The sequence below is a fragment of the Buteo buteo genome, chromosome 20, assembly GCF_964188355.1.
Source record: "Buteo buteo chromosome 20, bButBut1.hap1.1, whole genome shotgun sequence".
In the NCBI taxonomy this organism is placed as follows: domain Eukaryota; kingdom Metazoa; phylum Chordata; class Aves; order Accipitriformes; family Accipitridae; genus Buteo; species Buteo buteo.
In genome coordinates, this window is record NC_134190.1 from 24,958,400 (window position 1) to 24,971,337 (window position 12,938).

The 12,938-nt window shown below is 39.8% G+C and overlaps 1 protein-coding gene across 4 annotated transcripts in view; it reads right to left on the bottom strand.

The window, feature by feature from the left end:
* The window catches only part of TRIO (trio Rho guanine nucleotide exchange factor), a 256,719-nt gene that overhangs the window by 109,872 nt on the left and 133,909 nt on the right, over positions 1-12,938 (bottom strand). For all 4 annotated transcript variants that reach the window (XM_075052205.1, XM_075052204.1, XM_075052206.1 and 1 more), the window contains exons 14-16: positions 7,181-7,376; positions 6,398-6,564; positions 1,057-1,176 (exon numbers count right to left, since the gene is read on the bottom strand). In XM_075052205.1, the coding sequence (XP_074908306.1) occupies positions 1,057-1,176; positions 6,398-6,564; positions 7,181-7,376 (483 nt within the window). The remainder of the gene's footprint in view (positions 1-1,056; positions 1,177-6,397; positions 6,565-7,180; positions 7,377-12,938) is intronic.

Consider the following 12,938-nt stretch of genomic DNA (forward strand, 5'->3'; position numbering starts at 1 on the left):
GCACATCAGTGGTGAGCAAATGAAGGTGCAGGCATGCAGGCCAATACAAAAGACAACTCTCCATTCATTGTAAGCAAATTTTTAACTGTAGTTCTCTGTGTAAACATGTACTTGCCTAAAATCTGGAACCCCTAACTATAATCATAAGCATTATTATATCCGAGTACAGAATGACCCAGAAAACACAGAATTTAAGCTTCCTAGTTGTTTATTCTTGAATTGATGAACACCTAGAGGTCTCATGATTTTTATACTTAAGAGTTACCAAAGCTCTCAAAATGAGGGTACATATAGTGTAAACTGTAAAAAGAAAAGAAAAAAAAAAAGAGGGGAAGCATAAAACTCCACTGAACAGCAAATGAACATGAAATAAACATCAAAGAGTTACTGCAAGACAGAGTACTTCTGAAAATAGTTTTCCCAAATAATCATAACATTGGTTATTCTGTCAACGAAAGTGCTTAAAAAACATATGCTATATATAATCAATATCACTGTAAGTCCCTTGATAGTGCATATAAATTAATAATACTGCATTTCAGTCAATCTTAAGATCTCTGCCTATTTTTTGCAGAGATATGACCAATCCAATAAGTTTAGTTTGAAGTCATGGCAGGAGGATGGACACACCGCCAACACGAATTTCAGTGAAACTTACTGTCAGACAAAAATGGAAGTGTTAAAGGACCATATCAGAATACACAAACCTGATGTTTGCTGTTCCATTTATTCTTAACTTTAACGATTAGCATTATACATTGTATTCTAAAAAAGGGAAACCCATTTTCAGTAAAATTGCGGTGAGCCGCTATTACTTTACAAAGATGCAAAAAGGTACTGAGCACGTGTGTTCATCTCGAATTGCAACTCCAAAATGAACAAGAACAAAAAACCCACCTTCCCAGTAAGTGTTTTAATCTCTTTGCCATAAGATGATTTCACCAACTTTTCCTAAACTCAAAACATTGTAGCGTGAACCCAGAAGTGCTATTTACAGAGACTCGTGAACTGTCATACAGGACTTCTTGGCTATGGTCACTGAAATGGTGCTTTTACCTCTATTGCATGTTGAAACTGCTCATGCTCCCTCTGTAACTGTTCTGCCTCCTGCAAAGAGCTAGCAGTGATAAGCCCAGCATTTAACATGGACTCTCCATTTCGGATCCAGCCCAAAACCTGTAACAAAAGAGAAGACCATGAAATATGCAATTCCACTGCCAATCAGAAAGAAAAGCACCATGGCTAGGGACAAAACCATTTAGGGTCACACGTAGTACTGGAATTGATGACTAATTAATTTATTAATTATATATGTACAGTGAATTATATATTCAGTAAACACAGCGAATGACATTCACTGTAAATTCACTTAGGTGACAACTCATATCTTTCAGTCACCTACTATATGCTTGTGGTTTCAGTTTATACTCTGAACATGGTTGTGTTTCTGAATACCATTTCTGTCACCTGGAAAACAGGAACAAGTTACAAGCAATATTTGCCTAAGAGCCAGTGTCAGTGATGTAAACTGAGGACATGCAGCTTAGTAAAAAATAAGCAAATAATTTTGAATATTAACGTTGAGAAAAATCTGACCATTGAGTGTCTTCTAATTGCTTAAAGATTTTTGGTTTTCAGGATGTGCCTTCTTTGACACAGGGCCACCTACTGCATCCCTTACCAACAGCAGGAACATGCAACCTTAAGACCCCTCCCAAAAGATCTGTGCCTTGTTCCTTACTCAAGACTCCAATCCCACACTTTCACCAGGTATTTTTATCACCCTAAGTCGTCTTTCTGACGTCTAACACTCAAATCTCTCTTGCTTTAATTTCGGCTCATTTAATTTCTCCTGCCCACAACGGGGAGACATTAGCTCTGTTTTTCCCTCTCCTCTCTCCATCATGAACATTACCCAACTCCCTCCTCTCGATTCCTCTTCTCTTGCTGACCACAGCCTCTTCAATCTCTCCCATGTGAAGTTAGCTGCCTTATTTTTCTCACTGCTCTTTTACGAGCTCTCTCCAGTTGACAACCATGACTTCAGTCAAAATTTTTCAAATACTGAGTAAAGCTGGACATAATTCACGTTATTCACTGTCGTCTATACAACTTTTCTATGGAACTGCTGCCCAGCCAGTAATTACCCCGTGCTGTATTTGTTCAGCTGATTATTCCTGCCAGTACATCATGCTCTGTATTTGTCACTAATAAAATTCACATCCTACTTGCAGTGCAATTCTCCCATACCTCAAGATAATTCTGAACTGTAATCCAGTGTCTTCTGATGAACTCAAATCCCTTTCCCAGCTTCTTTTGCCTTTATCTTCATATTTAAAAGCGTAACCTCTACTCTAACATGTAGATTTTCTGACTGAAAACACGAACCATTATCCAAATACAGACTTCTACAGATTTTTTTAAAAATTCTGAAATCTCTTTTCCAATCCAGTAAGTCTCTTAATAACTTCTGTTACTGAGTATGGTTTTCCAGCAAGTTATCATTCATGGTAATGTAGTCTCATATGACATTCTCATAGTAAGCTAGGGCAGGATAGACTGAACTAAACTATTTTAAAAGCTTTAATAGAAGGAAGATCTATGTCATCTGCTTTTTCACCTCTACCCAGAAGACCTGTCAGGAAGAAACAGGATTTATCAATGGGAAGCTATGCCTAACAAATCTATGTTAGCCTTTTCTCCTCTCCCTGTCACTGTTCAGGTTTAATAATCTACTTGTTTAAATATTTTTCCTGGGAATTATGTTAAACTAGCTGACCTATAATCCTCCATTAGCTAATCCTTTCCCACCTTTGAGAAGCAGATGTTGAATTCCAGGCCTCCAGAACCTCATCCAATCTCCAGAAGTTTGGGTAGATAAGCACTAATGTCTATGACATTATTTCAGGCAGTTGTCTAGGTATTCTAGGGTGAATTCCTTTGGGCCAGTTGATTCGAAAATAACCAGTTTAAGCATACCTTCTCTAACCTTTTCCTACTAATTGATTTTAGACCTTTAACCACTGGTAATAAATATATTAACTACCAAATCACAGTTAGATCTCGAAACTTAATAAGTACCAAAGCACAATTAACTCTTAACACTAAATAGTCTCTTCTAGTGATCCACATATGACATTACCATTAATGTTACTGTGCCAGGTTATTATTAAGGGAATCAGGATGATGTGACTCTAGTCATAGACTGAAAACACGGGCAGAAACCAGAAGAAGGACCTATTAAAACACAAATCCTTCAAAACAAAAGGCACGTCTGGTCTACATCCAAAGTACACTCTAACATATCTTTAACAGCTTGAAGCAACTGAGGTCTAGCCACCTTGACACAACATTCATTCCCTCAAATTTGCATCACCACCTCACCTTCTGTCTTACGCTTATCTAGACTGCAATACTGCTGTATTAGTAATGCAGTTTTTCCCACTTCTGCCTGCACAATAAATAGCTAACAAGTTGGTTTTTCTTTTCCCCTGATATTGTATCTTTGAATTCTTCTATATAAATCCTGCAAGCCTGTAGAAAAGAGTAAGTCTGCAGTGTAGATGGAGGACATGACAGCACCTCTACCCTCTATCCATTTTTGCCCTTTCTGCACCTATTACACATAAAGTTGACAAGAAAATTCTTCACAGGTTTTCTTTAAACCTCTGTTTGTCTTCTGGCTCTTCTGCTTCCTCCTAGTACTGAGCCTTGATCTACAGAACTTCAATGGTCACAAAGCAGAACTAGTACGGTAGTTAATGGAGAAGCAACACTGGGTGTTTTTATCTGCTTTCTGTGCTTATTTGCTAAGAATTCACTAAGCTCCAAGTTTCACTACCTAGTACTGAAGAGACTGCTTGCAACTATTTGACTAAAAAACTAAGCCAGGAGACAGTTTGCTGGTCTCCATTATAGTAATCTGAGAGACGAACCCTATGGAAAAATTCCTGCAGTGTTCCAGTCTAACCTTTTCACATGACTACAAGCTATGTATTTTTATATTTTACATATATATATGTGAAATACAATGACAGTAACATCAGTTTCCATTCTTCAAATGGAAATCTTGTTAAAATCCTTGCCATGGTGACAGTATCCCATCTACATAACAAGTGTGCTTACAGCCAGTTCATCAACAATAAATCTCGCAGAAAACCACAGTAATTGAACTGGAAAACAGTGTGTTCACTGCTTCAGGCAACAAAATACAAACAAAACAGACTGAAGAGGAGGTTTACCATGTCATTTTACTCTCAGGTAAAGCACCTGCTGTGACCTGCTGAGCTATGAAGTTTTTCCCATTGCAGAGGAAACAGGGGAAAACCATGCTTCCTGATACCTAATAAAAACTAGAATAAATCAGCTGTGGCTTCCTGAAAAGGCAGCTGAAATTACAAAACTAAGAGTAACTAGCCCCAAAGCATTCCAAAGGGGATTGAAAGAAATCCTATGAGACAATATAACACTCAGTTTTAGTTCCATTCAATTTTTAGGCCTTCAGGCTGGGGAAGTGTTGCAGGTTAATCTGTACAATGAAAATCTGGAAAAGGAATTTGTAATACACGAACACTCTGTCAGCTACACATTCATGTAAGTTTGAAAATTCATGCCTATTACAGCAGTTAATTCAACATAAAATCCCACTTGATAGAGATGTGTTCTAGGAATATAAAAAAGAACCTATCTTCTCTCCTAAATCCCAGTCCATTCAGAAAAGGCGGCTGGCTAGAACTGTATACTATCTATAGCTTTATTATAAGATGAACTCATTTTTTCCAGTGCTTTCTTAAAAATCTAAACTTGAAGCTTTGGCTTCAGTCAGGGCTAGCAGTGGTTCGGATAAGTTACAAGGATCTTACACAATGACCTACAAACCATATACTAACTGTAACATGGATATTCCTCTACAATCCATGATGTTCATCATCTGCTTGTATCTGCCAAAATACAGAACATTGGTTCCGCAAACACAGGTTTAAACACGTGTGTCTTTCTTGTCACATTTAACTTGCATACAAACAAAGCCAGTGGAGCTAGGTACTCACTTTATTGTGTGAGCATGCAATATAAATAACTAATTAATAGTGTGTCTTGAAATATTACCCAAGTGCTATATTCTGTCTGTAACATGATTTCAGTATCGTGGGAATTAACAATTTCTTTATCTTAATAGCTCATCCCATCCTAACCCACTGATGTACCGCAAAGGGATGAGATTGCCTCAGCTGGCATTCACACTCTTCCTTTACATTTTTTTTTCTTTGCAAATGTGCACTCTTTTCCTTCATCCTCAAGACAGCATGCAACCAAGTACAGCAACTATCCTGATCCACAATAACTTTATCTCAACCATTACTCACGTGAAAGGAGTCATTTGTAATTTGCATGTACGAAGATGAACAAGTGCTAAGACAGATACAGGATAGTTCAGTAGAATATGCAAAGGCTTGAACTAGAAGGTCATGTATTTGATTAACGCCTAGACTGCACTGACAGCAGACACTACTAGTTCCTTGCATTCCTTTAATTCAAGACCACACAGAAATTTGGGTCTCCTACTACAGAGTAACCAACCGATGTCTGGAAAGACTTTGGAAACCTCCTGTTCACCTCTCCTACGCTAGCTGGACTGCTTTTATATTACTTTGCAATTCAGGAGTTCTTGTTCACAGTCTCGTGAGGGAGATGAATTTTTTCAAGAGCTCATGACAAACAGAAAAAGGACAAGTCACAGTGGGAGCTGTTTCAGTACAGACTAATACAACTGCTTGTAGTAGATTTCTGTGATGCTGCCAAGTGTGAGCAAGATCAAAAACTCTTACCTTTCTAGTGTTTTGTTTGTTTTTTAAACTTTCATCTACTTCAGTGGTTTTGCCCACAGCATCTCAAATTCAGCAAAGGTTTAGGTGTTTCTCGGATAAGGACCTCAAAACTTGCCACTTAAATGCCACGAGAAGCAAAACTTCATTCTTCTTCTCCCGGAAAGTAAATCATGCTGGTATTATGTTATCGTTATTTGTAGATGTCTCAAACAATATACCAAAACGTATCAGGCCAGCGTGCAGGGACTATTGCTGAACATTTTTATTAATCACCATACAGATGATGATAAAAGTGTGGGTTTAACATTAGCTCAAATTGCTCTACACTTCAAATAGTGGACTTGTATCCACGTAGATATATGGACTGTTGATGCAAATTAAAATACGCACTTAATGTTAACAGAAAATGAAGTTTCTTAGGTGCTCAATTCAAAGTCCTCCCCCCTCCAAACGCAAGCCTTTATACAGCAGAAAGTAATTTTCCCCATCTGTTTATGGGAAGAGACCTCTCCCAGAGGTGTGGAATAGCTCTGGGGGTCCGACCCCCCCACAGGGGTACAGCCCCGACGTACCTGCTTGACTTCAGCCTGCAGGTGCCGCAGCTGCACGCACTGCTCCAAGTGCTTGCGGTGCTGCTCGGCGGCCAAGTCCAGCTCCTGCTGCTTCTCGTGGAGGAACTCCAGCAGATCCTGGACACGAGTTGCCATGTCTACATCTCTGTCACAAAGCAGCTCAACACCTGTAATCAACCAGTTATTTATATATGACTTACAAGTCTTCCGAAGACAAACAGCCCACTTCCACTGTTTTACACTTACTTTTCCAGTTCCTTCTCAAAGTTCAACTTAATCCTCGGAGGATTTGCTTAAATGAGCATAGGTGTTTGCACTCTTCAAAAATGCACTATTAACTTTTGTTTTTTAAAAAGAAGCCTGAGATTTACCCTAGGTGACTGCATACAGTTAAAAACATCAAGTGAAGGGGCATAAGAAATAAAAAAGGAAGACTTATTACTTGAAAGCTGAAAATTCTGGCTTGACTGCATTGCTGCAATTAACTATAAAATTAACTCCCTGGTAATTACTCCAATTTTCCTGACTTCCTGAGTGGAATCCCTTTCTTTAAAACCTAAACATCTTCAGGTATTGCCAACTCTTAGATAAAAACTACGTGCCATAATAGTATATTCTCATGAACGCTATCAAATGATTTGAGTATAAAGGAAGAAAAAATATGTCCACGTCTCCAGTTTACAGTTAACCAGCATCTCTGTTATTTTCACACATCCCGTGGAGAGACAACTGGATAATTCTAATAAAGCTACTACCCAGAATAGCACGAAGGAGCCATCTTACCAGATGCCTGCACTTCATTGACATACTGCAGCAGATCCTGCCCTTGGTGGATGACATCAAAGGTCAAGTTATTCATGGTCAGGGCTTTGTCTGCATGATGCTGGAGCCTCTGTTCTGCTATGGTAAGATCTTCAGTGTCAAAGTCATTCATCTGCTGAGAGAGCTCATCATTCCAAGACTCGAGGTCTGAAATTATCTGGGGGGAAAAGGAGGATGACAATGTTCAAGTACCCGTTACACAACATATGTTTATTTCCAATATTGCACTTACGATGGAGGTCAGGAACTGGAGTTGCTCATTGCTGATTGACTTCACTGATCAGGTTCAACATGGTTCAGACACAGGCTGTTTTAGCACGGATTTTAAATTTCAGAAAACAGTCTGGAAGAATCTCTTTGAGAACCACTACAGCTCTCCTTCAACCAGTGCTTGCAATACTATAAGTAGCCTTGCCTTGTTTAAGGTACTCCTTCATCAACACTTCACTTGTGAAAACGTTAAAATGTTTTTATCTCCCCTTTTGAAGTAAAATGATCTAAAACATCTTTTCAATTCTTCAGACTGCACCAAGTAATAATTCACACATCAAGAGACAGCTTAGCTTTCAATTATGTTAGTCTCAAGCCCTTTTACCAAAAAGCCAGCTCTCCCCTTCCGTGAGCAGGAAGCATCAGGCTCTGTGAGCACCTTTGACTTCTGCCAGACAACTGAGAAGCACTACTTGCTACAAAAGGCAGGGTACTTAGTGAATGGTGCAAAACCAAAAAGTACCACTTTATTGCAGTGTTACTGTAACGTCAGAGCTAAATTTGCTTGCTGAAATCATTCAGCTACACTTCAGTTTATACTTTAATTCTGGATTTTACTCTCAGTCATAAGATGTCCAAAGAAGGGTAGCTAAGGAAGGATTTTTTTTTAACACATGCATCACAACAATAAGCCCTCCTCGTCTGTCCACACAAGTGCATTTTCCAAATCATATTGCAAAACCTGTCCGAAATGTAAGATATTCCTTTTAATTAGGATACAAAACTGTTTTGAAGTCTAACGAATAATCCTTACAATCCTCACTGATGAAAGTGGGTTGAGTTCTTATGGCAAAGGCTTGATGCATCAGTTACTTCAAACAAGTCTGTGACACACTTATCCCTCAAGCCTGTAATGAAATTATTTTTCAGAATTTTCAGCAGTTATGCCACAAACTACTGCAGTTCATTAAGAAAGCAAAATTATAGATATCAAGAACCAAGTATGGCTTAGCTCCAGAGTTGTACGATTTCAGGAGTAGGACAAACTGATGTGAATGGTTCTAAATAACAGGAAAACACCTATTTATGCAGCAAGACACAGCGAAGAGAGGATCTGACTAAATGGGCATTAGCAACAAAGGAGCTGACTGCATAAATATTTAACCAAAGTAATTTGTTGTCAGCAAAAGGAATATGCTACTACGCTTTCCAAGTGCTTAATCAGAGCTGTGAAGTTACTGAGACAGTTAAACTACAAGAGAAATTCCAGGACAACAAGCCTTCTAGAAAAAACAGAATTGAGGAGAAAGTAAAGTTAAACCATCCGTATAAAGCTCCCGTAGTCAGCTACAATCTTTCTTGAAGGCTCGTTTCCATTCTGCTCACATGGCACCATAAGAAATGGACACATCAAGCAATTATTATTAAAATTGTGGCATCAGTGAGTTACATCCTGTTTTAAAGGTGTTCTGCAAAAATTTTACTTGATTCATTAAGTATTCAAGTTTGCACCATGCCATGATGGGAGATACCAAACAATTAAGGGAGCTATTTGGAATCCCTAATCCTGATCCACCAGGTCTACCAAAGTGAAAACAAGCAGAAACTCATGTTTTGGGGTAACACTGAAAATAGAAGCACTGATGGACGAGATGCAGGAAGATATACAGGACAAGGCTTTTTAGCTACTGCTTAAAGCTTCTTTCATCTCTCTTCCGTGTGCTCTGAACATCACACGCACAATCTATTTATGCATTATGAGGGTTTCCCCTCTAAACACACACGCAGGCTTTCCCTCCCACAAAATCCTTCACAACTTCCCTTTATTTCCCTTTTGCTTGGTCCATGCCCAACATGTCTTGCTACCTCCCTCTGCTCTTCATCTCCTTTTAACTGACCTGAAATATTTCAGAAACATCAAGTCTTCCCGAGAGTTCAGCCTGAGAAACCACTTATTTCCAACTACCCCCCTTTTCTGCTCTCACGCACCTCAGACCTGCTTGTCCCAGCTCATCTTCAAAACTCTGTGTCGTGGTTTCATTCATTACTGAAAGCAGTGGAGGTCATCTAACGTTTGTTTCTTCAAACCGTCCACTGCACTACGGAAGTTCTCACAAATTAGATTTACCATCTTATTTTCATCCAGTTCAAGTTAACAAGATTCACAAGTTATCCTCAAGAAGTAACTGTCGTTAGACTTGGTCAAACTGAGAAATGTGAGCAGTAAAGAAGGTCGTGAAACTCTGCTGTCAAAATGTCATCTTTCACCATCTTTCTAACCACCATTAAAAAGTGGATTAAGATTTAACATAGCACATTCATGCCACTGTTTTAAAAGCAAAGCCAGTCCATCTCCCTTCAGAACAGATGCCAAAACCTTACCTCTCTTACTAGCAAACTGAGTGGAAATAAGGTAATAAACACAGTAAGCTCACAATAGGACATTGCTGTGGCTAAGTGTCAGTATTTTTATAATAATGGAATGGTTTAAGTAGATTGTAGTCACTATGTCCTCTTAGACTATCCTGAGATTCACTGTACCCACTATGAACGACAGGTAGTCTTAAGAGGTCAACACTGTGTGTCACCTCAGCCAAGAGGTTTCAGTGATACTGCCTCCAAAGAACAACCAACAGTAAGAATTATAACTTCTTCCCATGTTATTTCATGCAACCCCAAGGTTAAGATCATGACCCACACATTATTTAAAGCAGTCTGAAACACTCCGTATAAGAGCAAGACATTCCCTGTCCCCTTCAAAAGACCAGGGAGCCCACGATTCAAGTAAATAGTGCCAGCATGGTCTCACACTCATTCAAAAGAGAAGTCAGTGAACATCACAGCCGAGGTTTCTAACAAGGGCAGTAATCCTTACAATTTTTCAGCAGTAATTAGGTGGCGCAAGGTGATCCGTTTCAGCCATTGCACCCACCGTGCAAATCTCAAATGCATGGAGGGCAGAGTTAAAAATAACGTGCATTAAGCCCTCTCTGCCCACACTCTTCAGTGCTTCCCCTGAAGTTCTGCTTTACAAGCAACACTTTTAGAGTGAGCAGGCTCCTATTTTCTTTGTAAAGTTTTGTCAAGACAATTAGCATTAAACAAACAGAACAAAGATGAATGACTAATAGACATCTAAAGTAACTGAATCACAAACTAATACCACTCTCAGGAAATGGACAACCCAGCATAAACACAGGGTAACTACTTACCATAGCACGTGTTCAAGAAGTTCCTAGTGCAGAGGCTGAGCTGCCTGACATTCCTAGGTTTTTACAAAATGTAAAGGTAACACTGACAGGAAACAAGGCAGGGTATAACACAGAAGGGATGCCAATTCTTTTGCACTGAGTGGGAAAGAAATAAAGAACCACAGGTCTCTTCTCAGATGGGTCTAACTAGCATTCCTTATACCAAACTGAGTGCTAACCAGGACCTGGAAAATATTATGTGCTGGGGAGAAAGAAAAAGGGAAAATGGGAAAGGGAGAAGAGTTAGGTCTCTGTGATCCAGCACTTTGCATCCTTGCCTTTTCAGCTGTATGACTTAACAAGCATCTTGTAAGTGTGGTCCAAAAATAGAGCTGAGATAAAACTGTGAGTTGAAAAGCGTGTGGTATGCTTTGTGTGGAGCCCTGACAGAGGCCTCAAGGCATTTAGGTTACAGACAAGCAAAAATGCACAGACACAGATGAGACACAAACATTTTAGGCTGCATACATTGCCACCAGTGTTACCTTCCCACTGGCTAGGTCCATACACATCTTCCTTATGCTACTAATCACCCTAGCAAGGGACTCTCTGCGTACATTATTTTGCTCCTTCTTGCCTTTAGTTAATACAGGCATTCACAACAGCGTCCTTCAAATACTTCATGACCAATGGCACTTAAAAACCTACGGAGGATAGAGAAGGTCAAGTTTATATGCCAAGAGCAAGGGGCAAACCAGAGACAGTGCTGGAGTTACAGCAATTTCAGAAGAGCAGGAGAATCTGAGAAGGTGTAGGATAAAAAACAGCAACTGAAAGAAACGGAGTATTTTATCAGCGAATAATAAGGGAAGAGTAAGGACAAGAGGAAGAGGACTAACCCTGCCAGCAAATCTCACTACTTTCCCCAGAAGCACAGCTGCACAGTATGATCCTGCAGTGCTAAGAGAACCCTTTGTCCTATTTTAGCCTCTGTTATTTTGCAAGCAGTAAGACAAGCTAGAAACACTACTCGCCTTCCAGAAAAACTGTCCTCACAGGATGGTCCCCTGAATGAACTGCCCCTACAGCCAAGTCTTAATTGATTGGACCAGTCACACAAAATCCTCGATGAAGAAGGAGGTCAAAACAAGGTCTGCAAGTTCCTAGCTGGCATCTGGCTCCTCCTCACTATCATGTTACTTCAGCTGAGCTTCTGCTTTCAAACAACTGACCTGGAACTAGACCCTACATTTTCTTCCTGGAAGTTTCCAAACAGATGTCTGCCTTCAGGGAGAGGGAAAAGAGAAGCGTGCTTTGCTGAGGAAGCAGGGAGATGACATGGTACAGAAACAGCAAAGCAAACAACATTTTACTGAAGACGCTTTCCAGCCAGGGTCATTTTGTTCCCTGGAGGGCTCCTTGGCAATCTTAAATAAGCGCGATTTCTGTTTCCAAGCCATATAAACAAAATACAGCAACTCTTTCAGTAAGGTAATTGGTACTTTGCTTTATGTTTTATGTGCCAAAATGTAAAGCATGCCAAGTGTCAGCTTTAGAAAAAACAAGACCTGTCAAGTTAGGGTTTGCAGCTTTCCAATGCAAAAATCCTATGGGCATCACCAAACAACATACACAGAAGTACTACTGTCTTTACAGATGCTATCCTGCCCCGAAGGACTAGAACGCATCTGCAAAGCAGGGCTCCTGCAACCAGCCTTCTGCTGTTGTAGAATCCTGGTTTACGTAACCTACAGCAGAGAGCAATGGCCTTAATCGTGAACTTCACTCAAACATTTAACCTAATTCTTCCATTAATTTTCTTAGTATGCCTTGCCCCCCATGGCTGCCATTTCCTCAATAAAAGTGTTCTGAGAACATCACACAGACATCGAGCACTGCAGATCACTTCTGTAGAGACTGTAAAATTGCTGACAGTCCTATAGAAGGGGATACCTTTTATGTTCCTCCACACATACCAGTCATCCAACTAATTATTACAATCACAATTCTGCCAAAACCTTTCCCTTGCATATGCAAGACAGCCACTCTCATATGATCAAAGTAGCAAACTCCCTGCAGACTAGTGTGCATTGCAAAATAGAGAACCTTCTTAGTCTTTACACCAGAGTTGTTATTACTGTAGTGTGCACACTCTCACTTCCTCTATGGGCACAGATCAAGGAACTGTGTCTGCCGATTTCTGCACTGCACCTAACAATGTGCTTAGCTAAACCAGACTTCAGCAATGCTAGCTAATCCCGATTTTCAGAAAAAAACCAAACCTGAGAAGATATCACTTCTGCTGACTGCCTCTTTAC